Below are 27,401 nucleotides of genomic sequence, written 5' to 3' on the forward strand. Positions count from 1 at the left end.
GGAGGCCAAGGCAGGAGGACTGCTTGAGCCCAGGGGTTTGAAACCCAGCAACAAAGTGAGACCCCGTTTCTACACAGAAAATTATTTTTAAAAATAGCTGCTTATGGTGGCACATGCCTGTGAGTCCAGCTACACGAGAGGCTGAGGTGGGAGGCTCGCTTGAGCCCAAGAGATTGAGGCTGCAGCAAGCTATGATCACACCACTGCACTCTTCTTGCCTGGGAGACAGAGTGAGACCGTATCTCTCAACAAAAATTACAAATTAAAAAAATAAAAAGCCTGGGCACAGTAGCTCACGCCTGTAATCCCAACAGTTTGTGAGGCCAAGGTGGGTGGATCACTTGAGGTCAAGAGTTCAAAACCATCTCAGCTAACATGGTGAAACCCCGTCTCTACTAAAAATACAAAAAATAGCCGGGTGTGGTGGTGCACACCTGTAAGCCCAGCTACTCGGGAGGCTGAGGCATGAGAATTGCTTGAACCTGGGAGGCGGAAGGAGGGTGCAGTGAGCCGAAATTGCACCACTGCACTATAGCCTGGGTGACAGAGTGAGACTCTGTCTCAAAAAAAAAAAATTAAAAATTAAAATAAATAAATAAATAAAAATGTTTTATTACTAAAAAAAAAAAAAGTTAACAATCATCTGAGCCTTCAGTGAGTCCTCGTCTTGCTGGTGAAGGACTCACTGGCTCAATGTCGATGGGTGCTGACTGATCGGGGTGGTGGTTGCTGAAGACTGGGGTGGCTGTGACATCAAGGAAATTTTCCGCATCCATCGACTCTTCCTTTTACGAAAGATTTCTCTAGTATGAGATGCTCGTTGACAGCATTTTACCCACAGTAGAACTTTTTTTCAAAATTGGAGTCAGTCCTCTCAAACCCTACCACTGCTTTGCCAACTAAGTTTATGTCATATTCTAAATCCCATGTTGTCATTTTAACGGTGTTCACAGAATTTTCACCAGGAGTAGTCTCCATCTCAAGAAATCACTTTCTTTGCTCTTCCGTAACAAGTAACTCCTCGTGCATTGAAGTTTGATCATGAGGCTGCAGCAATTCAGTCACATCTTCAGGCTCCACTTCTAATTCTAGTTCTCTTGCTATTCCATCACATCTGCAGTGACTTCGTCCAGTTAAGTCTTGAACTCCTCAAAGTCATCCATGAGGATTGGAGTTGACTTCCTCAAAATTCCTATTAACGTTGATATTGTGACCTGTTCCCATGAATCACAGATGTTCTTTTTGTTGTTGTTCATTGTGGATTTTTTTTTTTTTAATTGAGTTGGGGTCTCACTATGTTGCCCAGACTGGTCTTGAACTCCTGGCCTCAAGTGATCCTCCTGCCTTGGTCTCCCTAAGTGCTGGGATTACAGGCATGAGCCACTGGAACCAGCCACAAATGTTCCTAATGGTATCTAAAATGGTGAATCCTTTCCGGAAAGTTTTCAATTTCCTTTGCCCAGATGCATCAAAGGAATTTGTCTATGGCAGCTATAGCCTTATGAAATGTATCCCTTAAATAATAAGACTTGAAATGCAAAATTACTTCTTGATTCATGGGCTACAGAATAAATGTTGTGGCTGGGCATGGTGGCTCACACCTGTAATCCCAGCACTTTGGGAGGCTGAGGCAGGTGGGTCACTTGAGGTCAGGAGTTCAAGACCAGCCTGGTCAACATGGTGAAACCCCATCACTACTAAAAATACAAAAATTAGCTGGGCTGGGTTGTGTGTGACTGTAATCCCAGCTACTTGGGAGGCTGAAGCAGGAGAATTGCTTGAACCCCCTAGAAGACGGAGGTTGCAGTGAGCCAAGATCACACCATTGCAGCGACAAAGTGAGACTCTGCCTCAAAAAAAAAAAAAAAAAAAAAAAAAAAAAAGAATGTTGTGTTAGAAGACATAAAAACAACATTCATCTTCTTGTACATGTCCATCAGAGGTCCTGGATAACCAGTGCATTGTCAGCAGTAATATTTTTGAAAGAAATCTTTTTTCTGGCTGGGTACAGTGGCTCGCACCTGGAATCCCACCACCTTGGGAGGCCGTCGCAGGTGGATCACCTGAGGTCAGGAGTTCAAGACCAGCCTGGCCAACATGGTGAATCCCCAAGTCTACTAAAAGTACAAAAAAAAATTATCCAGGCATGGTAGCAGGTGCCTGTAATCCCAGCTACCCAGGAGGCTGAGGCAGGAGAATTGCTTGAACCTGGGAGGCGGAGGTTGCAGTGAGCCAAGGTCGTGCCATTGCACTCCAGCCTGGGCAACAAGAGTGCAACTTCGTCCAATATATATATATTGTATTATATATATATTTTTTCTGAGTAGATCTCAACAGTGGACTTAAAATATCAGTTATCCACGCTATAAACAGATGGGCTGTCATTCAGTCTTCATTGTTCCATTTATAGAGCACAGGCAAAGTAGATTTAGCATAATTCTTAAGACCCTGGGACTTTTGGAATGGTAAATGAGCATTGGGTTCAACTTAAAGTCACCAGGAGCACTAGCCACTAACAAGAGAGTCAGCCTGTCCTTTGAAGCTTTGAAGCCAGGCATTGACTTCTCCTCTCCAGCTATGAAAGTCCTAGATGGCATCTTTTTCCAATAGGGCATTTTGTCTACATTAAAAATCTGTTGTTTAGTGTCACCAGCTTCATTAATAGTCTCAGCTAGATCTTCTGAATAACTTACTGCAACTTCTCCATCAGCACTTGCCACTTCACCTTGCACTTTTAGATTATGGGGACAGCTTCTTTCCTTAAACCTCATGAACCAAGACCTTCTAGCTTCAGATTTTTCTTCTGAAGCTTCCCCACCTCTCTCAGTCTTCACAGAATTGAAGAGAGTTAGGGGCTTGCTGTGGATTAGGCTTTGGCTTAAGGGAATGTAGCGGCTGGTTTGATCTTCTACCTAGACCATTAAAACTTTCTCCATATCAGCAATAAGCCTGTCTCACTTTCTTATCATTGATGTGTTTACTGGAGTAGCCCTTTTAATTTCCTTCAGTAACTTTTCCTTTGCATTCACAACTTCGCTCACCTCTAGCTTATGGCCTTTTTTTTTTTTTTTTTTTTTTTGAGACAGGGTCTCACTCTGTTGCCCAGGCTGGAGTGCAGTGGTGTGATCACCGCTCACTGCAGCCTCAACTTCCTAGGACCAAGTGATCCTCCCACCTTAGCCTCCTAAGTAACTGAGACCACAGGTGTGTACCACTACACCCAGCTAATTTTTTAATTATCTGTAGAGATGAAGTCTCCCTATTTTGCCCAGGCTGGTCTCAAACTCCTAGGCTTAAGCCGTGCTCTCACCTCAGCCTCCCAAAGTGCTGGGATTACAGGCATGAGCCACCATCCCTGGCCCTGTCTCAGCTTTTGACGTGCCTTCCTCACTGTGTTTAATCATTTCTAGCTTTTAATTTAAAGTGAGAGGCATGAGACTCTTCCTTTCACTTGAGCACTTAAAGGCCATTGTACAGTTATACACTGACCTAATTTCAATATTGTTATGTCTCAGGGAATAGGAAGGCCCAAGGAAAGCAGGAGAGATGGGGGAATAACCAGTTGGCAAAACAGTTGGAACACACCCAACATTTATCGATCAAGTTTGCCATCTTCTATGGATGTGGTTCGTGGCACCCCCAAACAATTCCAATAGTCACATCAAAGATCACTGATCACAGATCACCATAACAGATGTAATAATTATGTAAAAGTTTGAAATACCATAAGAATTACCAGAGTGTGACGCAGAGACGCGAGTGAGCACACACTGTTAGGGAAAAAAATGCCCTGATAGACTTCCTTGATGCAGGGTTGCCGCAAATCTTCAAATTGTAAGAAACACAATATCTGCAAATTGCAGTAAAGCAAAGTACCATGAAATGAAGTCTGCCTCGGCCGGTGTGGTGGCTCACACCGATAATCCCAGCACTTTGGGAAGCCAAGGCAAGAGGATCCCTTGAGCCCAGGAGTTGGAGGCCAGCCTGGGCAACACAGGGAGACTCCATCTCTAAAACAAAACAAAACAAAACAAAGCCTGCTTGTATTTATTGGGTTTACTCTCAGTCTCCCCCCACAGAGAGACAGGGCCTGGCTTGTTATTAGTGCTCAGTTAATGTTTGTGAAGTGAAAAAGTAAGGACTTAGCCACTGCCTGTTCTTTGCTGTGAACACCTGACAGCTTTTATCTGCCAGCACAGAAGAAAACAAGGTGCAAGAAGAGAATAATGATCTCTAAGTCAGAATTTGAGGAACCCAAGTTAGTATCAGAAAGCTGGTAGGAGAAGAGAAAAATAAAGTAAATCAAATTAAAAGTTGAATGGGCCAGGTGCAGTAGCTCATACCTATAATCCCAGCACTTTGGTAGGCCGAAGTGAGAGGATCACTTGAGGCCAGGAGTTCAAGACCAGCCTGGGCAATATAGCAAGACCCCATCTCTACAAAAAATTTTTAAAATTTTCTGAATGTGTTGTTGTACACCCATAGTCCCAGCTGCTTAGGAGGCAGAGGTGGGAGGATCGCTTGAGCCCAGGAGATTGAGGCTGCAAGTGAGCTGTTACTGCACCACTATACTCAAGCCTGGGTGACAGTAAGTCCCTGTCTCTAAAAATAAAAATAAATAAATTCATTTTTTGTAAAGTTGTATGTCATGGCCCCTGCCTACTCTGGCTTCATGGCTTGCTGCTTGAACCTCACCATCCAAATCCCAGTGGTGACACCATGTCATTTCTTGAATTTTCCAAGCTTCCTTCAGTCCCTAGCTCTCTGTCATGGCCGCTGTCTCAGCCTGGAAAGTTCTTTCCCCACTGGCCAGATTTCTCCTCATCTCTGGGAACTTGACTTGAAATAGGGGGTATCCCTAGGCCCTGTACTAGTTAACCTGCTGTGTGCCCCTCAAAGCCATTGTCTTCTTAGCTGAGAAGGCATCACACCTGCAACAGATTCATTCATTGTGTGCATGTTTTTCTTAAGCACTTCTCTTCTGCGTCAGCTCCGTGGGGCAGGGATAGTCTCGTGTGTCACTCTACCCAGCATATAGGATGTGCTCAGACGCCCACTTGTGGATGGTGGAAAAGTAGGTCAGTCCAACCTAATATGCCCATCTCTCCTCTAGGAGTAATCTTGAGAAAAAAAAAGTTGAGCACAGGCTTCGTGTTAGTTTAGGATGACCCAGAATAGACCCTGAAACAAGAATTTAGGGCAATCCTTGTGCAAGTAGTTCATCTGAGAGGTGACCCCAGAACGGGTTGGAGAGGAAGAGGGGAGGTGGGGCAAAGAAGGATGAGTTGTCCTGTGGGCATTTGAGCTCAGTCCCACTGGGAGCCCATGTGGAACTTACATCTTAAGTGATCTAGAATGAGGGGGAGGGAGCTGGGGTATTGATCCACCAACTCCCAGCAATCTTTGGTTGAGGGCTGCTCCCTTAAAGTTCATTCCCTGGGCCTGCCTCAGCTTTGGAGAAAGCCCTGAGGCAAGAGGTACAGATACCAGTTGGCCACAGACTGAAGTGTTAAGACCCAAGCGCCTGTATAAAACTGAAAAATCAAGCCAGGTGTGGTGGTTCCCGCCTGTAATCCCAGATACTCAGTAGGCTAAGACAGAAGGATTGCTTGAGCCCAGGAGTTCAAGGCTGTATCGAGCTATGATTGCACCACTGCATTCCAGCCTGGGCATCAGAGCAAGACCCCATGTCTAAATTAAAAATAAACTGAAAAATCCCCAAGTTATTTGCCAACCTTCCATTAACCACAGACCCTCTGGTATTCGGCATTTCTTGTCCATTATATGAAGTTCTGATGACAATCTCTTTTATTGTATTGTGCCTTGACCACGCACTGTACATCACTTAGCTCTGAAATGGACATGTTCAGGAAACAGGGCCAGGAGGGACCCTGCGTTTCAACAGCAATACTTTTACAAATGAGGTCTCATGACAGGGTCTTGCCCGGAGGGTTTCTACAGAAGCCTCCTCCCACCTACCACTATCATCCTTACTAACTTGCATTTACAAAAGGGACTCTTTTTGACCGGAGGCTTGGGGTCTGTAGCTGCCTTCTAGCCGGCTGATGCCGGCTGGTCCACACAGGCGAGATCACACCCATTTTTTTGTTTTCTTATTTATTTCTGAGTAGCACACACCTGTGTGCCTGGCATTGTGCTGACGACTTTTTATCAACTTACTGAATCCTCACAGCCCTTAGAGGTATTGATACTATTGTTATCTAGGTTATACAAAAGGGGGAAACTGAGGCACAGCAGGGACGTTCTTTGCCCAAGGTAACCCAACTGGAAAGTGGCAGAGCTGGGATTTGAACCCATGCAGGCTGGGCTCTTAACACTGAACTGCTTTCCTGCCATCTGTTAAAGAGCCACAAACCAGGCCAGGCACACGCCTGTAATCCCAGCACTTTGGGAGGCTGAGGTGGGTGGATCACCTGAGGTCAGGAGTTCACAACCAGCCTGGCCAACATGGTGAAACCCCGTTTCTACAAAAATGCAAAAAAAAGTACCCAGGCATGATGGCAGGTGCCTAGTAATCCCAGCTGCTCGGGAGGCTGAGGCGGGAGAATCCCTTGAACCCGGGGGCAGAGGTTGCAGTGAGCTGAGATCGCGCCATTGCACTCCAGCCTGGGCAACAGAGCGAGACTCTGTCTCAAAAAAATAAATAAATAAAATAAAATAAAGAGTCACAAACCCCGAAAGGTCTGTCATTCCCCCAGGGCCCCAGGCCGCCCCACAACCTATTGTCATTGTAGGTTGTGAAATATACTGAATGTCACCCTAACCATGAGCCATTGGGAAGTTTCCATTTCTCTCACTGCAACATTTGTGGAACGTGAACCATCTGTTGGGGGTCTTCGTAAATCACCTTTTATCCCATGAGGCAGGTACTGTTAAGACCATTTTACAGGTGACAAAACTGAGGCCAGTGGTGTCAAGTCACCTGCCTGTGGTCACCCAGCCAATACAAGACGACTTGGAATCCCAAGCACCCCCGCCCTGCTCTCTGACCCCCGAAACCCACCCTCTGTTCTCCATTCTGGCTTCTTTCTTTCAGCATCTTGGCAACAGTTGGGACGGAGTTTGACCTACGGACGCTGAGGGCAGTTCGAGTGCTGCGGCCGCTCAAGCTGGTGTCTGGAATCCCAAGTGCGTGAGTTTCCGACCCTGACAAGGGGTTTGCTCAGGGGCCCCAGGAGCCCTCAGTTTCCCCTGTGCAGAGCATCTCAGGAGGCCACATCCCACCACCAGCCTGTGTGGGCAGTCTCCTCTTTGGGACTCCCTGTAGGGGACCCCGAGGAACGTGACTGTAGCTCCCCATGAGCTCCTGAAAGCAAGCTAGGAGCCACACCCATTTACTGAGCACCTACTGTCTATCAGGAGCCATGCTAAGCACCACATGTGATCTCATTCAATGCTCACAGCCCTATGAAGTCGATAGGACTGATGTCTCTATTTTATGGAGGGGGAAACTGAGGCTCAGAGTGGCGGAAAAATTGGAGCAGGGTTTTGTGGCTCAGAAGTGGCAGAACTAGGAGCAAGTGTGACTCCAAGCCTGGGCAATGACCATTCCCATTTGCTGAGTGCCTGCTGTATACAGGGCACCGCAGGAGGACTTTACATGCATTACCTTATTTCATCCTCACAGTCATCCAGTGAACACCCATTTTACAGATGAGAAGGTTGAGGCTCAAGGAGGTTAAATTACTCACCTGAATTCTTACAGTGGACACTAACGAGCCCTAAAATTCATACCCATTCCTTGCTGCTTTCTCATGCTCCACAGATGCATCTCCTCCCCCTTTAGGGGTGGCTGCCATATGCAGGGTCAAGATTAAGTATAGGTTGAGCCGAAAAAAATGTAAAAAGCAAAAATAAAACAGGGCTGTCCTTTTTCTATCTTCTTGTCTTGGTTAGTAATAATAATTTAGCCGGGCATGGTGGCTCACGCCTGTAATCCCAGCACTTTGGGAGGATCACTTGAGGCCACAAGTTCAAGACCAGCCTGGGGAACATTGTGAGACCCCCCCATATCTACAATTTTTTTTTTAAATAAGCCAGGTTTGGGCACAGTGGCTCACACCTGAAATCCCAGCGCTTTGGGAGACTGAAGTGGTCAGATAGCTTGAGCTCAGGAGTTTAAGAGCAGCCTGGGCAACATGGCAAAACCTCATCTCTACAGGAAAAAAAAAAAAAAGCAGGCATGGTGGTGCACACCCATAGTCCCAGCTACTTAAAAGGCTGAGGCAAGAGGATCACTTGAGCCCAGGAGGTCAAGGCTGCAGTGAGCTGTGACAGCACCACTGCACTCCAGCCTGGGCAACAGAGTGAGACCTTGTCTCACAAAACCATACAACAAAAAGTTTAAAAACAAACAAACAATGTATAGGCTGGGTTCAGTGGCTCACGCCTGTAATCCTAACACTTTGGGAGGCCAAGGCGGGTGGGCAGATCACCTGAAGTCAGGAGTTCGAGACCTGCCTGGTCAAAATGGCGAAACCCCATCTTTACTAAAAATACAAAAATTAGCCGAGTGTGGTGGTGGGCACCTATAATCCCAGCTACTTGGGAGGCTGAGGCAGAAGAATCATTTGAACCCGGAGGGTGGAGGTTGCAGTGAGCTGAGGTCATGCCACTGCACTCCAGCCTGGATGAAAGAGTGAAACTCCATCTCAAAAAAAAAAAAAAAAAATGAAACACACTATGTGCCAGACATTATTCTAAGTATTTCCATTTTTTTAAAGTCATGTATCCTCCCAACAAACTTGTGAGGTAGTTTCTCTTATTATCACCATTTTACATTTTATTGGCTTCGTTCTTCAGGCTCATTGCTACCCAGGTTTGAAGCGTAAGATTTCCCAGAGGATCCCCAGCAGGGTCTTTTCATAGAAAGAAGACACTTCTATCCAAGGTCTCTGCAAGATCTCGGCAGATGCCTGCATCATATTAAATGAAGGGCCATCCCAAATCTAATAGTCCAAAGAGCCAGGTGCAGTGGCTCACACCTGTAATCCCAGCACTTTGGGAGGCCAAGGTGGGACGATTGCCTGAGGCCAGGAGTTCAAGACCAGCCTGGGCAACAAAGCAAGACGCTGTCTCTAAAAAAAATACAAAAACTAGCCAGGTATGGTGGTGTGTACCAGTAACCTCAGCTATAGGACGGAGACTGAGATGGGAGGATCGCTTGAGCCTGGGAGTTTGAAGCCGCAGTGAGCTGTGACGGTGCCACCGCACTCAGCCTGGGCAACAAAGTGAGAGATCCTGTCTCCAAAAATATATATATATATATATATATGTATGTATATATATTATAGTAGCAATAGTAACAAGAGTCTCTGTTTAATGACCACCTATGACTTACCAGGTACTTCACTGTGTATGAACTCTCTCATTTAATCCTGTGAGGGAGATACTATTCCAGTCCCCATTTACAGATGGAGAAGCTGAGGTTTGGAATTCACTAGTAAGTGGATGACTATATCAAGTTCCCTTGAAGCGGGTACTTAGGTGGGTGTTCAGACGCACCCGCTTTATCCGGGCACGGCTCTCGGGAGAAACAGCACGAGGTCAGCAGGGTGGGGCAGGGGAATGGATAGAGCAGGGATGCAATTTCAGCTGGAATGTGTGTGACACCAGAGTTGTCCTCCAACGTGTGTGACAAGGATGCTGGCCTTTTGTACTTCTATGGTCAGTCACTGCGGATGGGAGGCAGAGGTGCAGTAGCTCCCTGGTGAGACAGCTTTTGATCACCAAGGGCAATTCTACTAAGAAGAGGGGCAGCTGGGAGGCATTGGTAACCAACATCCATAGCAGCTGGAGGGCGGGTACACCAGAAAGAAAATGGGATCTTGGCCAGACACCAATAATATCCAGCACCTTAACCACTACACCACACTGCGTCTGTTAGCACCCACATTACATTTTTAAGCCCTTGGAGTGGCACGGCCCCTCAAGCTTTCCTGACAGTTTCCCTTTCTTATTGTGGTCTCCACCCATCAAGAGCCATGGGAAGTTTCTCCAATCAAGAAGCAAAGCTCCAATCTGTATGTTTGAACCTTCATTTTGACCATAGACTTTCCTAATAGATAGCACAGTGGTTACAGACATAGGATGTTGACATCGTTCAGACCTGCATTAATAGCCTCAAAAAAAAAAAAAAAAAGGTAGTGGAGCCAGGCATGGTGAAGTGTGCCTGTAGTCACACCTACCCAGGAGGCTGAGGCAGGAGGCTCGCATGTGCCCAGGAGGTCGAGGCTGCAGTGAGACGTGATCATCCCACTGTATTCCAACCTGGGTGATAGAGCAAGTCCATCTCAAAAAAAAAAAAAGCCAATGATGGGCAAAGAAATACTAACTAAGGCTCTTGCTCTGTCGGCAGGCTGGAGTGCAGTGGTGCAATCACAGCTCAGTACAGCCTCAGCCTCCCCAGGCTCAAGCAATCCTACCATCTCAGCCTCCCAAATAGCTGGGACTCCAGGCACACAGCACCATGCCCAGTTAATTTTTTTTGTATTTTGTAGAGATAGGGTTTCGCCATGTTGCTCAGGCTGGTCTCAAACTCCCGGGCTCAAGTGATCCAACCGCCTCAGCCTCCCAAAGTGCTGGGATTACAGGTGTGAGCCACCACTCCTGGCCAGCTATTATTATTATGAACATTCTTTGAGTCTTACAATAGTGGAACTTTTAGTGTAGGATGGGAATTTCAGTATTAACCCCTTCCTCTCCCAAAAGGATTTGAAGCCCAGAGTCATTCAACCACCATGAATGAACCATTTGTTAGATGAGAGGCTACTGGAGGCTGAGCTTGGTAGGATGAGAGCTTGCATGGGGTGCCTGATTGATGACAATACCCCCAGATTCAGGTCTTCAGATGCCCACTTGGGTGTGTCTTCTGTTCCACTGTGTCCCTTCGGGGACTGTTCCCTGCCTTCTTTTTTTTTTTTTTTTTTTTTTTTTGAGATAGAGTCTTGCACTGTCGCCCGGGCTGGAGTGCAGTGGCACCATCTTGGCTGAGTGCAAGCTCCGCCTCCCGGGTTCACGCCATTCTCCTGCCTCGGCCTCCCAAGTAGCCGGGACTACAGGCGCCCGCCACCACGCCTGACTAATTTTTTTGTATTTTTAGTAGAGATGGGATTTCACTGTATTAGCCAGGATGGTCTCGATCTCTTGACCTCATGGTCCACCCGCCTCAGCCTCCCAAAGTGCTGGGATTGCAGGCATGAGCCACCAACCCTGGCCCCCTGCCTTCTTATTCACCACCATCTTTCTGAATTGGGTTGCTCAGAACAGAGAAAGCAACATCAGCACATGGGCGAACATGGGACCTTGCATCAGATGGACCTGGGTTCAAATCCTAGTTCTGCTTTTTTTTTTTTTTTTTGAGACAGAGTCTCGCTCTGTTGCCCAGGCTGGAGTGCAGTGGCGCGATCTCCACTCACTGCAAGCTCCACCTCCCAGGTTCATGCCATTCTCCTGCCTCAGCCTCCCGTGTAGCTGGGACTACAGGCACCCGCCACCACGCCCGGCTAATTTTTGTATTTTTTTAGTAGAGACAGGGTTTCACCATGTTAGCCAGGATGGTCTCGATCTCCTGACCCTGTGATCCACCTGCCTTGGCCTCCCAAAGTGCTGGGATGACAGGCGTGAGCCACCGCACCCGGCCTTTTTTGTTTGTTTGTTTTTTGTTTTTGAGACAGAGTCTTACTCTGTGACTCAGGCTGGAGTGCAGTGGCACGATCTTGGCTACTTCTACCTCTGCCTCCCAAGTTCAAGCGATTCTCCTGCCTTAGCCTCCCAAGTAGCTGGGATTACAGGCGCTGGCCACCGTGCCCAGATACTTTTTTGTATTTTTAGTAGAGATGGGGTTTCACCATGTTAGCCAGGCTGGTCTTGAACTCCTGAACTCAGGTGATCTGCTGGCCTTGGCTTCCCAAAGTACTGGGATTACAGGTGTGAGTCGCCGCACCCTGCCTAGTTCTGCCATTTCTCATGCATTCTCTTGGGTGAATCATAGCATCTCTGTCGGCCTTGCTTCCCACTTCTGTAAAATGGGAGCGACTTTACATATATGGCCACCTCAGGGGTTTGTCGCTAGAAGCCAGTGAAATAGTGTTGAGTCTAGTTCCTTGGGGTTGAAATTGAGACCGCCAACCGCTTTCCCTACCCAGAGCAGCAACCAGCCTATATGGGCGCCCTTTTATGAATTAGGAAAAGACGCCCCCTGTTGGCAGCAAAAAAAAAAAAAAAATAAGAAAATGGCTCCCTCTTCTGGGTGCAAGTTGCCCAACACTCAGGAATACGGCTCCGAAAGTAATGGATTCCCACCCCTTTCTTGCCCAAAAGATCATCAAATGGAACAGCATGTCAATTACTTTTATTAAATACTTTAAAGTTGGCTGGGCTCGGTGGCTCGTGCCTGTAATCCCAGAACTTTGGGAGGCAGAGGCGGGAATATCGCTTGAGGTCAGGAGTTCGAGACCTGCCTGAATAACATAGTGAGACCCTGTCTCTATAAAATACATACATATGTTTCTTTGAGACAGCGTCTTGCTCTGCTGCCCAGGCTGGAGTGCAGTGGCACAGTCATAGCTCCCTGCAGCCTTAACCTCCCGGGCTCAAGTGATCCTCCTGCCTCAGTCCCCAGAGTAGCTAGGACTACAGGCATGCACCATCATGCCTGGCTAATTAAAATACATGAATAAATACTTTAAAGTTAAAAGTGCTTTTTAAAAAATAATAAGGCCGGGCGCGGTGGCTCACGCCTGTAATCCCAGCACTTTGGGAGACCGAGGCAGGCGGATCACGAGGTCAGGAGATCGAGACTATCCTGGCTAACACGGTGAAACCCTGTCTCCACTAAAAATATGAAAAATTAGCTGGGCATGGTGGCAGGCGCCTGTAGTCCCAGTTACTTGGGAGGCTGAGGCAGGAGAATGGCGTGAACCTGGGAGGTGGAGCTTGCAGTGAGCCGAGATGGCACCACTGCACTCCAGCCTGAGTGACAGAACAAGACTCCATCTCAAAAAAAATAAAAATATAAAAAGTGAAAAATAATAATAATAGGGGCCAGGTATGGTGGCTCACCCCTATAATCCTAGCACTTTAGGAGGCGGAGGGGTTTGAGCGCTTGGAGGCCAGGGGTTTCAGGCCAGCCTGGGCAACATAGCAAGACCCTATCTCTACAAACAAGTTGTAAAACTTAGCCAGGCATGGTGGTGCACACCTGTAGTCCTAGCTATTCCGGGGACTGAGGCAGGAGGATCGCCTGAGCCCAGGAAGTTAAGGCTGCAGGGAGCTATGATTGGGCCACTGCACTCCAGCCCGGGCAGCAGAGCAAGACCCTGTCTCAAAGAAAGAAAAAAAAAACCTAGGAAGGGTTGTTCCTATGATAAGGACCAGCCTCCATGCGGTGCTTCCTTTACCATTGCCCAATCCCCAGGCTCCCGTGTGCTTGAGGTTCCCTTGGGAACACACCTGCTTTGTTTGGGAGAGACCTTGGCGTCTTGGTGGCAGGGTTTGGGGGTGCTTGCTCGTGGGCTTATGGGGCCTCTCTCTGTGTCCCCCCAGGTTTACAAGTCGTCCTGAAGTCGATCATGAAGGCGATGATCCCTTTGCTGCAGATCGGCCTCCTCCTATTTTTTGCAATCCTTATTTTTGCAATCATAGGGTTAGAATTTTATATGGGAAAATTTCATACCACCTGCTTTGAAGAGGGGACAGGTAGGTCCGCGGAGCATGATGTGTCTTTCCAGTTTTCTCCTTCAGGGACAAGCTCTTGGGAGGGTTGGGCAGGGGTGTGCTTCTTTCTCCTGGCAGCTGGGAGGATCGTCTCCTTCAGAGAGGGCTGCAGGAGAGGCAGCAGGTTCAATAGCCTCTGAGATCTTCGCTGTTGAAAGGGTTGGGGTTCCATAGAAGGTGACCCAGCAGAGAAAGAGTTTATCTGGGAATGATCCCAGGAAGCACCATCAGGAGAAAGAGGAAGTGAGACAGAGAAAGGAAGGGATCTGTGAAAGAGTGTGCTAGCAAGTGGGTTATCAGTTACAACTGGGACTGGATCCCCCAGGCACCTCCGGGAGAGAGCAAAGAACACACAACTCAACTGGGTGCGGTGGCTCACGCCTGTAATCCCAGCACTTCGGGAGGCCGAGGTGGGCAGATCATCTGAGGTCAGGAGTCGGACACCATCCTGGCCAACATGGTGAAACCCCATCTCTACTAAAAATACAAAAATTAGCTGGGTGTGGTGGCGGGCACCTGTAGTCCCAGTCACTCGGGAGGCTGAGGCAGGAGAATCACTTGAACCCAGGAGGCAGAGGTTGCAGTGAGTCGAGATTGCACTACTGCACTCTAGCCTGGCGAAAGAGCAAGACTCCATCATAAATAAATAAATAAATAAGTAAAGAACACACACCTCAGAGCCGTCCCAGCCAAGGGGCAAGGGAGCTGGGGTATTTATACACTGGCTTCTTTCTGACATTGATGAGGACTGCTCCTAGAGTGGGAATTAATGCCTGGCACATCTGACTAAGTGGAACAGGTATTCTGGGTGCTTTCAGACCTCAGCCAGTCCTGACTTCTAAAGCAAGCAAGAAGTGGGGAGAGCTGGGCCAGAAAAGGGTTATTGCCTAAATGCATTGTGAGTGGTACCTTACAGAAGGTGAGAGTACTAGATGAGTCCTCCTGGTCTCCCCCAACCCCCAGGATGTATCAGAGATATCCCAGTTGGGAGTCCTGGCACCAACCAGTCAGAACCTAGCACTCAGCAGCGTCCTGCCCCTCCCTGACTATGCCCACATTAACCCTTCAGTGGCTGGGTCCGGGGGTGGGGTGAGCAGGGGAAAAGCCAGGCAGCGCAGAGACACCCTACCAGGGCTCAGCTCTGAACCAGCAGTGTGGAAGCAGTGTGTCCGCCACGATCCACACTCAGGAACCAAATAGCCCTTGGATATGTTTTCAGTTAAATCTTTGCCTGTCCAAACTCTAGCTGCTTGCACTGTAAAGCTCCAGAATGAAATGGAACCAAGTAGGAAGGGATGCCTTCAGTATTTCAATATTTAGACCACTGGCCGTCTGGGTGCAGACAGACTGAATGGCAAGGCTGGTTCTGATGATTTGGGTCAAGGGAGCTGAGAATGGAAGGAGTGGATAGAATGAATTAAGAAGCTTCAAGGGGAACCCAGGTGGGCACAGAAAGAGGTTTCAGGCCCCTTATTTGGGAAAGGCAGCCACAGAAGATTCTGTCTGGGAGTCGATTTCAACCCACCTTCTCCATCCAGTGACCCCCAAGTGGATTCGCAGAGGCAGCCCCTGAGCCCTCCTTCCCCACTCCTCCCAGGGGAAGGGAAAACCCAGTGGGGAAGGTTTATTTGCAGTGGTTGGAGGTTTTGGTTTTTTGTGGGGTTTTATTTTTTGGGGTTTTTTTTTTCCTCTTTTTCTCTTGCTCCTCCTGTCTCCTTCTCTCCTGGGCTTGTGAAGTTTGCTCAATATGGAATGTCCTAATTATTTCTTTCCCCGATGAAGAAGGTGTTAATTGAGGCAGAGCTATTTCTGCTCCTGGCCTCGTCACCCAGGCGGAAATGCAAGAGAGAAAGAGAGAGAGAGAGACACACACACAGAGAGAGAGAGAGAGAGAATGTGAATACGGGGTAGGGCCTCTTGGAAAAATCAGCCTTGAGCAGAGAAACCAGGACTCCTGGATCCTAGGTTTCCGTGAGCTTTTATTTTATTTTTTTCTACCCTAGACTAGTTAAAGGAGAAGAGGCCACGGGGTTGACTTGGGTCCGAGTGGGGTTTTGAGGGGACAGATGTGGGTGGTGCCACCAGAGGGGAGGAAGCCTCGATTTAGGAGAAAGACTGAAAAGCTAGCTCACGATTAAAAATATAAGACGTGTGAGTAAGAGACAGATATATACAGACACCCAGGCAGTGGGTTAATTTTAAAATGTATTTATAACCGAATTCCTCAGACACTCTGGACGGTTGTTTTTCTAGAAGCAACGCTCAGAGTGTTTCATGTCGGTGGTTGGGGGGTTGAGGGGGATCGCAAAGCTGCTAAAGATAGACCCGTTTTCAGTAGCATTCCTCAGTGTCGGGAGCCCAGTTCCTGTGCGCCCAGCACCGTGCCAATCGCTTAGAAGGAAGCAAAGATAAAGTGGAAGTCTTCCTGCTTTCTAAGAGCTTCCAAAATAGTTAGAAGAAACAAGACCCCTCATTTGCAGCCATTTTTAACAGTGCAGGCTAATGTGTGATTATACCCACGCCCCCCTAAATATGAAAATTCAGTAGCTATTGTATGCCTGAAAGGGGCCAGGTGCAGTGACTCACACCTGTAATCCCAGCACTTTGAGAGGCTGAGGTGGGAGTATCCCTTGAGGCCGTTAGTTTGAGACCAGCCTAGGGAACATAGCAAGACCCTGTCTCTACTAAAATAAAAATCAAAAATCGGCCGGGTGCTGTGGCTCACGCCTGTAATCCCAACACTTTGGGAGGCCAAGGCAGGTGGATCACAAGGCCAGGAGTTCAAGACCAGCCTGGCGAACATAGTGAAACCCCGTCTCTACTAAAAATACAAAAATAATTAGCCAGGCATGGTGGCATGTGCCTATAGTCCCAGATACTTGGGAGACTGAGGCAGGAGAATCACTGGAACCTGGGAGGTGGAGGTTACAGTGAGCTGAGATCACGCCACTGCACTCTAGCTTGGGCAACAGAGTGAGACTTCATCTCAAAAAAAAAAAAAAAAAAATTTAAAAATTAGCCATGCATGGTGGTACATGCCTATAGTCTCAGCTACTCAGGAGGCTGAGGAAGAAGGATCACTTGAGCCCAGGAATTGGAGGCTGTGAGGCTGCAGTAAGCTATGATGGTGCCTGCACTCCAGCCTGGGTGACAAGTGAGACCCTGTCTCAAAAAAAAAAAAAAAAAAAGAGAGAGAGAGAAAGAGAGGAAGGAAGGAAGGAGGGAAGAGACGGAGGGAGGGAGGGGCTGGGACCGTGTTAACTGGGCTACACGAAGAGGCTACATGGAGGGTGGGAATTGAGCCAGACTTGGACATGGGGTGGAGACAGAGAAGATTCCAGGCACAGGTGCCATCCCAAACGATAGTTCTCATTTATTATAGGAGCCCATGGATTTATTTTATTCTCTGCCCTGAGCCTTATGTTTCAAAGATTTTTGCCTTCCAACCTGTATTTATCGAATAATAGTTCATGTACCGAGTCCAGCCTAAGTGAGGAAGGCGTTTCCAACAACTTAAGTCCGTGGTGAGGCTAGACTTGGAGTTTCTATTTAGCCACAGCTTGAAACGCCAACAAGATTCATTCATTCAGCATCGGTTTATTTCCCTCTGCTGTGTACTCAGTCAAGGGAGCAGAGAATTGGTGCTGCAAAGTCTATAGCACATACATTGAGAGAGATTTTTGTTGAGTAGGAAGCTTGAGTTTACACACACTCAGCTGTTTGTTTTCTTGTCCGACAATGCCACGGCCGTCTTTGAAAACCTTCAAGAGCATCACTCACAGAATAAGGTCCTCTGAGACCCGCTGCGCTGGTAAAATGAGGACACTCCCAGGATGTGAGTTTTCCTGCCTCCCTTACCTCATCAATACCTTAGGATTTGGACTGACCTTTAGCGTTCAGCCCGACTGCCACCTCCCCAGGAAGCTGTCTTTGGTTTCCAGCAAAAGGGGTGTCTATTGGCACGTTTCTCTCTCCTTGTGGCATTTTCACAGCCTGCCTCCTGCTATTTGGGGAGAAAGCTCAGCTCCTGTTCCTTACCCTTAGGCAAGGGTAGGAACTGTGTGTACTGGTGTCACTCACCCCCAGAACAGCTCCCTGAGCCCAGTACATCCCAAGAAGAAAAAAATCAGCAAGGCTTATAGGAGAATAACACAACACGCTTGACAAATTTGTCCTAATGCATGTCGGAAGAAGGCTGCACTTACCAGCTGCACTATGCACACGGCACATTTACAAAAACTGACTGTATTATGGACCATAACATTTGTCTCAACGGAGGTCAAAAAGCTGAAAAAACACAAAACATATTTTCTGACCATAATGCAATGAAGCTGGAAATCAGTAACAAAAAGAGAACTCTAAAAGTGTTTGCAGATTAAGAGACACGCCTCTCATTTACAGATGAAATGATATGATGTCTGAGCTTTGCTTTAAAAATATTCTAGGCTGAGCGCAGTGCCTCATGCCTGTAATCCCAGCACTTTGGGAGGCCGAGGCGGGCGGATCACTTGAGGTCAGGAGTTTGAGACCAGCCTGGCCAACATGGTGAAATCCCATCTCTTCTAAAAATACAAAAATTAGCCAGTTGTGGTGGGGGGCACCTGTAATCCCAGCTTCTTGGGAGGCTGAGGCAGGAGAATCCCTTGAACCCAGAAGTCGGAGATTGCAGTGAGCCAAGATTGCGCCATTGCACTCCAGCCTGGATGACAGAATGAGACTCCGTTTAAAAAAAAAAAAAGTTCTAGTGGCAAGGCAAAGTGTTTGGAGGGGATATAGATTAAAAAAGACTGGCCAGAAGTAAGTAGGTAAGTGTCTAAATTGGTGATAGGTAGATGGTGAATCATTATACTGTTCTATACTATTCTCTCTCTCTCTCTCTTTCCCTCCCCCCTGCCTCTCCTTCTCTCTCTCCCTCCCTCTCCTGCTCTGTCTTCATATATATATATATATGGTATATATATCTAATAAGTTTTTTTAAAAAACAAATGCATCTAAATTACCTGTAGGTCAAAAAAGAAATACGAATGGAAATTGGAAAATATTTTACTTGAACAATAATGATAATGCATGACAAATTTTTGAGATGCAGGTAAAGCCACACTTAAAGGCAATTTATAGCCTTAAAGGCAGTTAATTCATCCATCTCAAAAGTTTAGGAAAAGAATAGCAAAACAAAACAAAACAAAAAAAGTCATGGAAAACAGAAAGAGAAGAGTAGTAAAACTCAGACAAGAAATTAATCAATAGAAAACAATTAATAGACCCACAAAGCCAAACACTGATTTCTTTGAAGACTGATCACGTTTGTCCCAATAGTTATTTGTTCCAGCAACATTGTGGAGTCACTTGGGTCCCTATTTCTCAGAGCTGATTTTCCTGCTCCTTCCCTTGACTTTTCTCCCCTTCCCTTTTGTAGATGACATTCAGGGTGAGTCTCCGGCTCCATGTGGGACAGAAGAGCCCGCCCGCACCTGCCCCAATGGGACCAAATGTCAGCCCTACTGGGAAGGGCCCAACAACGGGATCACTCAGTTTGACAACATCCTGTTTGCAGTGCTGACTGTTTTCCAGTGCATAACCATGGAAGGGTGGACTGATCTCCTCTACAATGTAAGTGATGCTGGGACGGTGTGTGTGGACAACCAGAGTCTCAGGGAGGTGACCTCCTGGGACCAGTGAGACTCCAAGGCTGCAATGGAGGGACCCTGAGCTGGGGGAGGCAGCCCAACGATAACACAGCCCCCGTGAAGCTGGCCTGAGGCTCAGGCTTTGGAAGATTACAGGGACTCACGAGCAGAACTCTAACTATAGGGCGTAGAAGTCTGGAGGGCCCCCAGATGCAACATCATTTTTCATTGTGCAAGTGTTTAGGTCAAATTTTAGATTTTTGAATATGGAAAGGTTATGTGATCCAACATCAACACAGATAAAAGGTAGAGTAATATCTTTGGATATAGGCAAGGGGGCCCTGCACTGAGGTTCACCTGGCCCTCCTCCGGCCACACCAGTCCCCGTGGGATGAGAAGTTCCTGGAGCCAAGGGAATGTGTCTACCAAGAGCTTGTGCCTCACTTTCTAGACCATGTTTGGAGTTACCAGGATCCCAGAATTCCTGTTCATGCCCAGATTCCATGAACTTGCATGTGATTCTCATATGGATCTGTTAGTAACCCACCTGAGGGCCAAGGACATCCAAGGGGTGGCTGTTGGCACAAATGTGGCCAGCTTGGATGTACAAGCTGGAATGCCCACACGTGTGTGGAGCCCCTCTGGCAGGACATAGCCGTGACTAGGAAGAGAAAGGAACAGGGCTGGCTCTCCCCACACCTTGACCCAGTGCAGATATCCGGATTCTAAATTCCACTGTGACCTTCCAAAGTGTAAAGGAAGGTATATTTGCAAAGTAGAAGCATAAAGCATGTTTTATTTAGTTACCTTTTAAATATTTCCCCGTAGTATATGGTCTTTTTTTTGTACTCTTGCCCTAGATCTTAAAAATGTTAGGGATGTTTCTGGAAAGATGTATCCCTACATTCTATTTCCTCTTCCTCCAGTATGCAACCCCTTTAGTTCCTCAGAATATCCTTCCAGTGTTTATTTATGCAATTATAAACATAATCAAATCTATATCCTCCCCCCTCTTTCTTACCCCAAGGAACAGCATTCTATACATGCTGTTCAATTCTGTGATTTTTTTTTTCCTCATAACCACACGTCCTAGAGATCTTTGCATTGCAGGACATGGACGGTCTCTTCATGGGTGCACACTAGTATGCCCCGCTAATTTTTGTAGAGACGGGGTTCTACCATGTTGCCCAGGCTAGTCTGGAACTCCTGGGCTCAAGCGATCCTCCCTCCTCAGCCTCCCTAAGTGCTGGGATTATAGGCGTGAGCCACCACGCCTGGCCTTCTTTATTCTTTTGCACAGCTGCATAGCGTTCTATTGTGTAGCTGCCCATAATTTATTTGTTTGCCACGAAGAGAAATGCTTGACTGGCTTCCTGTCCACTGACATCGAACATGATGCTGCTGTGCCAGGAGCAATGTTGCATGTACCTCGTCATACTTTTGCAGATATCGCTAGGGGGTTGGAGGGTGTCCATTCCCAGAAGTGGGACTGCAGGATCAAAGACCAAATTCATTTATAATTTTAGTTTGGGGAAAGATTTTTGTTTTATTTTTTTAGAGACAAGGTCTCCCTCTGTCACTCAGGCTGGAGCGCAGTGGTGCAATCATAGGTCACTGCAGCCTTGAACTCCTGGGCTCAGGGGATCCTCCCACCCCAGCCTCCTGAGTAGCTGGGACCACAGGCACACACCACCATGCCTAGCTAATTTAAAAAAAAAAAAAATTTATAGAGATGGGGTCTCACCATGTTTCCCAGGCTGCTCTCAGACTCCTGGCCTCAAGCAATCCTCCTGCCTCGGCCTCCCAAAGTGCAAGGATTACAGGTGTGAACCACCGCACCCAGCCTAAATGCATTTATAATTCTGATAGATATTTAGGTGTGCAAGTTTTAAACCCCACTCTGTCCTCACCACAGTTCACCTCCCCTCACCTGCGATGCAGGTAAGCAGTCCCCAAGCAGGTCACGTGTCAGCAGCTGGAGTGGGGCAGAGCCAAGGATTCAGGATCAAACACAAGGATGCCACAAGTGTCGTGACCCCGTAGAGCACCCTGGGGCTTCTCCACACACACACAGCTCTGTTGACCTGTGGAGATCTTATCTTCACCAGCTGTAAGGGCCAAAATTACCATTTAAGGTTAGGCCAGGGGTTGGCCTTCCTAGGGAGTAATACCTGGCTTCCTCCTGTACATAGAGAAGCTGAACTTTCCTCTTGGCTCTAGTGTATGTTCCTTAACAACCCATTTATGCCTAGTGTTCCATTATTGGAATGCTAGTTTTGTGGGAGTTATTTACATCCTGCTGCTCAAGGTCATCGCTAAGATCTGATTTTTCACACACAAAAAAATTGCAACCTCCAGCATAAATGGGTTAAGGAATTTCCCCACTTGTGGGTGGAGGGAGATTTGCAAAAACTCATCCTTGTAATCCTGATCAACAAAGGCCCATTTTAGTTGGGAGTAGGCAGCAAAAGGAGCCCCATGAACAGTTGCGCCTGTCACGCACTGCACAAGAATGTCATTCATATCATAGACAACGTACGATTTCTGCTGTTATCATGATAATTTATTGACAGAAAAGAGGATGTGGGGAAGGGACATGGTGTTCTAATTTGCATGAAAACCTCATCTGAGTGTAGCATCTCTGGGAACAGGCGGCAGATCTGAGCTCAGGCCCTCTCTTGGCCCTCACCTGCGAACAGCTTGGACAAAGGGTCAGACCCAACTGGCCAGAACTCGCTGGGGAATTTTTATGGGTTCTAGGTTTTTACTTTGCAAGGCTGGTGTGAGAGGAGCTCCAGCAGGAAATGAACCCTCCTGAAGGCTAGGGAACTCAGGGAGAGAATGGGAGTGGGGATTGGGAGCTGAAAAAAATTGTGAGCATAAAAAAGGGATATGTCACAGGGTTGGATGACCAGAGAAAGCGTCTAGGGGTTCAGATTAAGATGCTGGGGGTGTCCCCAGTGGTGGGACAGGAAGCGTGAATTTCCAGAGGGCTCAGTTATAAGTATCGTTGTCCAAAGGGTGTTTGCCCTGGAAGCCTCTAAGCTTAGAGCTAAGCCACCTCTGGGGACACAAACTGAGTGGTTAAGAGCAGAGACTCAGGTGTCAGCCTGCCTGGGTTCCTCCCGATTCTTCCACTTCCTTGCTGTGCAGCCTTCAACAAGGTGCTTGGCCTCTCTGTGCCCCTATTTCCACATGTGCAAAACGAAGAGAAGCAAAGTCCCACCTCACAAGGCATGAGGATTGAGTAAGGTGGATTCGCATGAAGTATTTAGAACTGATCCTGGCCCAGGGTGACCTCCGTGTAAATCAAATTCCCCACCCTGAATGGTGTTCCTTTTAGAAACGTGCATGAATTTTTCATCATAACAGCTCCAGCAGCGCCTGAGGAAGTGGAGTGAGGTGTGAGAGGTCTTACTTTATTCCCCTCCCTGGCCCTGCTATTAACCACTAACTCAGAGTAGCTTTCTAGCACTTTCCACGCATTTACATCCCACCCTCGTCCTTTGGTTAGCAGCCCATGCAATGATTTGGCCCTAATGTGAACCTAGAACACAGCTTCTCACCCAGGGATGATTTCTGCCCCCAGGGAACACTTGGCAGTGTCTGCAGACATTTTTGATTGCCACAACTGGATGGGAAGGAGGATGCTATTGGTATCAAGTGGGTGAAGGTCATGGATGCTACTCAACATTCTGCAATGCACAGCATCCCCCACCTCTGCCCCACATAGAGAATGATCCAAGCCCAAATGTCAGTAAGGTTTCTGTCAGGAAACCCTTGGCCAAAAGACTGAGGTTCTTTGAGGGCAGGGATGCCTTATACTGCAATCACCTGTCACTCTCTGCCTCTCTCTGGGGCTGCTGTGATCCCCTGGCCTGCATGGACAACCCCTAGGAGCAGCCTCCAGCCAGTGCCTGGAGAAGTCAGTGGATAAATACCCCAGCTCCCTCCCCATCAGGCGTTTTGCTCTGCCCTGCATCTTTCCAGTGGGATCAGGCTCTGGTTTCCTGCAGGGTTAACCTGGTCACTTACACACCCTTCACTTACCACCTTCCATTCCCTGCCTGGTATTTCCTGGGATGAACTTTTAGATTTATTTCCTGGGGCTGCTATAATGAAGCACCACAGACTGGGTAGCTTAAAACAACAGGAATTTATGGTCTGACAGTTCTGGAAGCCAGAAGTCCAACCTCAAGATGTTAGCAGAGCTGACAACACGCCCCTCAAAAGCCTCTGGGGGAGGATCGTTCTTTGCCTCTTCCTGGCTTTTGCTGATTTCCCACAATCTTTGGGATTCCTTGGCTTCTAGAGCCTTCATTCTCCATTCCAGTCTTCTGTCATCTAATAGCACCCTCCCAGGCCGGGCGCGGTGGCTTATGCCTGTGATCCCAGCACTTTGGGAGGCCAAGGTGGGGAGATCACTTGAGGTCAGGAGTTTGAAACCAGCCTGGCCACCATGGTGAAACCCGGTCTCTACTAAATATACAAAAATTAGCCAGGCGTGATGGGCGGGTGCTTGTAATCCCAGCCACTTGGGAGGCTGAGGCAGGAGAAGCACTTGAACCCAGGAGGTGGAGGTTGCAGTGAGCCGAGATCATGCCACTGCACTCCAGCCTGGGTGACAGAATGAAATTCCTTCTCAAAAAAAAAAAAAAAAAAAAAAAAAAAATTGGCATCCTCCCTTGGTGTGTCTGTGCCTCTTCTCCTCTTCTTAGAAGGACATCAGTTGTGGGCCGGGCGCGGTGGCTCAAGCCTGTAATTCCAGCACTTTGGGAGGCCGAGACGGGTGGATCACGAGGTCAGGAGATCGAGACCATCCTGGCTAACCCGGTGAAACCCCGTCTCTACTAAAAAATACAAAAAAACTAGCCGGGCGCGGTGGCGAGCGCCTGTAGTCCCAGCTACTCGGGAGGCTGAGGCAGGAGAATGGCGTAAACCCGGGAGGCGGAGCTTGCAGTGAGCTGAGATCTGGCCACTGCACTCCAGCCTGGGCGACAGAGCGAGACTCCGCCTCAAAAAAAAAAAAAAAAAGAAGGACATCAGTTGTATTGGATCAGAACCTACCCTACTCCAGTCCAACCTAATTTTAACTAATTACATCTGCAATTACCCTATTTCCAAATAAGATCACATTCTGAGGTGCCAGGGGGTTAGGACGGAAGCATTTTTGTGTGTGTAGCAGGAGGACACAATTCCATTTATAACACCTCCTAAATAAACGAATTGCCTGTGGATTCTTGTCTGGGGCTTCCCAAAGTGAGATAACCTTTCTCTCCACCCCTAAAACAACCAATAGCGTCTGTCAATGCCAGGGCACAGGGGCTAAGGTGCCCATCTTTGAGTTTCTGCTGAGGAGGACACAGCTGCTGCGTTGGGGCACTCTTGGGTTCTGCCCTCGTGCCCAGCCGTCTCCCTTGGGCTAGCACTGCCCTGGTATGTCCTAGAATGCACCTCGCTCTGTTTGGCCATAGGCAAGCAGAGTGTCTGGAATCTTTGTCCTCCATGACTAGTGCTGGAGCCGAAGCCAGTGGGTGTGGCCTTGCCAGCCAACTCCTTTTACCCAGTTCTGAACAAGCTAGTAGTTGAGATCAACGGAGAGTCCAGAGACAGTCGCTCCAAGCGTCTTGGAATCCATAGACACAGATGTACCGCTGAGGCCGCCCACCTGGGTAGGCAGCCTTTTGTAAGATCCTAGCACCATACTTATTCTCTTAACATCCTTTCACTTATCCAGTAATTATTTATTGAGCACCTACTGTGTGCCGGGCAATGATCAGGTGATTGGAGACGCTGCAAGGTAGAAGACAGACTAAAATCTCCACCCTGGTAGGAGACAGACGCAAACGGTAAACATGATAAATAATAAACCACTCAGAAAACAGGAGACACTAAGGAAATGTGTGTGTACTATGGGAAGCCCAGTAGGAACGAAAGCTGTACAAGAGAACAAGTGACGGGTGGTTCCCTAGTCTAGGTCAGGCAATCAGGGAGGGCTCCTCAGAGGAGGTGATGTCTGAGCAGAGAAGGAGGGAGCCAGGCAGATGTTTTGGAAAGAGCATCCCCAGCATGGAGGACAGTGGCAGCTCACCTACGGGACGTGTTTGATTCCCTTCCAGATTTTGTATTCGTTTCTTGTTTTTCTCCCTTGGCTTCCTGGTTTAAATGCCTTTTGAAGAAATCTAAGCTCAACTCATCAGCGATGCTGTCGAAGGTTTATATCAGGATATGCATCCCAGAGTTATTTACAAAATTAGAACAGAACTGGAAGCAATTGAAAGCCTGACAATAGATCGGTTAAATACCGTATGATCCTTCCGTATGATGGCATATTATGTCATCATTAAAAATCGTCTGCTGGGAGAATATTAAGGATACAGGGGAAAGGCTCACCATATAATGATGAGTGGGGGGTGCTGGGCACAGTGGTTCATGCCTGTAATCCCAGCAATTTGGGAGTCTGAGGAGGGTGGATCACTTGAACCCAAGAGTTTGAGGCCAGTCTGGGCAACATAGTGAAACCCAATTTCTACAAAAAAAAAAAAAAAAGCAAAAATTAGCCAGGCATAGTGGCATACATCTGTAGTCCCAGCTACTCAGGAGGCTGAGACAGGAGGATCACTTGAGCCCTGAAGTCAGAGGTGGCAATAAGCTGTGATCATGCCACTGCACCCCAGCCTGGACAACAGAGTAAGACCCTGTCATAAAACAAACAAACAAACAAAAAAAAAAAATGATGAGTGGGAGAAACGAGTTTTTAAACAGGGATCAAGGAGGCCAGGCGTGGTGTCTCACACCTGTAATCCCAGCACTTTGGGAGGCCGTGGTGGGCAGATCACCTGAGGTCAGGAGTTTGAGACCAGCCTGGCTAACACAGCAAAACCCCAGCTCTACAAAAAATGCAAAAATTAGCCAGGCGTGGTGGCGGGCGCCTGTAATCCCAGCTACCTGGGAGGCTGAGGCAGGAAAATCAATTGAGCCCAGGAGGTGGAGGTTGCAGTGAGCTGTGACCACGCCACTGCACTCCAGCCTGGGCAACAGAGCGAAAGCTGCACGAGAGAACAAGTGATGCATGGTTCCCTAGTCTAGGTCAGGCAATCAGGGAGGACTCCTCAGAGGAGGCAATGTTTGAGCAGAGAAGGAGGGAGCCAGGCAGATGTTTTGGAAAGATCATTCCCAGCATGGAGAACAGTGGCAGCTCACCCGTACTAGAAAAGAAAAACTGATGAGAAGGGAAAATGAGTTTTTAAAAAGGAATCAAGATGAGGTAAACCTTATGATCTCAAATGTACAAATATGAAAACGTAAGTAAAGAAAAATTGGAAGACACTTTACCAGGTTGACCTTCGGGTGGTGGGATTTGGGAATCTTGATTTTCTCAATACTTCTTTGTATCTTCAAATTTCTCTATGATGATCACAGTTTCCTTTTTTTTTTTGAGATGGAGTCTCACTCTTGCCCAGGCTGGAGTGCAGTGGCGTGATCTCGGCTCACTCGGCTAACCTTTCGGGTTCAAGTGATTCTCCTGCCTCATCCTCCCAAGTAGCTGGGACTACAGGCGTGCACCACCATGGCCAGCTAATTTTTTGTATTTTTAGTAAAAATGGGGTTTCGTCATGTTGGCCAGGCTGATCTCGAACTCATAAGCTCAAGTGATCCACCAACCTCAGCCTCCCAAGTTGGTGTGAGCCAATTAAACTTGTCTTCTAAATGGTGAGGTGGGGGGAAAAAGGTCTGGGATCATTCCTAGACCAGGGAGAAAGGGAGGAGAATGAACCTTTCTTGGGCAAACAGTGTCCTGGGTATCCTTATCTTATATAATCTGTCCAGAGAGTCCACACTAAAATAAATAATTGATTGATTGATTGATACATCAATACTAAGTGGCCAGGCTTGGTGGCTCATATCTGTAATCCCAACTACTTTAGGAAGCCGAGGTGGGAGGATTGTTTGAACAAGGAGTTCCAGGAGACCAGCCTGGGAAACACAGCAAGACTCATCTTTATAAAAAAAATTTTTTTTTTTTTTAATTAGCTG

At 47.6% G+C, this 27,401-nt stretch overlaps 1 protein-coding gene across 16 annotated transcripts in view; it reads left to right on the forward strand.

Moving 5' to 3' along the window:
• CACNA1A (calcium voltage-gated channel subunit alpha1 A) overlaps positions 1 to 27,401 on the forward strand; it is a 428,952-nt gene that overhangs the window by 247,630 nt on the left and 153,921 nt on the right. For all 16 annotated transcript variants that reach the window (XM_031659832.1, XM_031659842.1, XM_031659846.1 and 13 more), the window contains exons 6-8: positions 7,058 to 7,149; positions 13,567 to 13,719; positions 19,154 to 19,347. In XM_031659832.1, coding sequence (XP_031515692.1) covers positions 7,058 to 7,149; positions 13,567 to 13,719; positions 19,154 to 19,347 — 439 coding nt within the window. The remainder of the gene's footprint in view (positions 1 to 7,057; positions 7,150 to 13,566; positions 13,720 to 19,153; positions 19,348 to 27,401) is intronic.

This window comes from Papio anubis, chromosome 20 (assembly GCF_008728515.1).
Source record: "Papio anubis isolate 15944 chromosome 20, Panubis1.0, whole genome shotgun sequence".
Classification (NCBI taxonomy): Eukaryota; Metazoa; Chordata; class Mammalia; order Primates; family Cercopithecidae; genus Papio; species Papio anubis.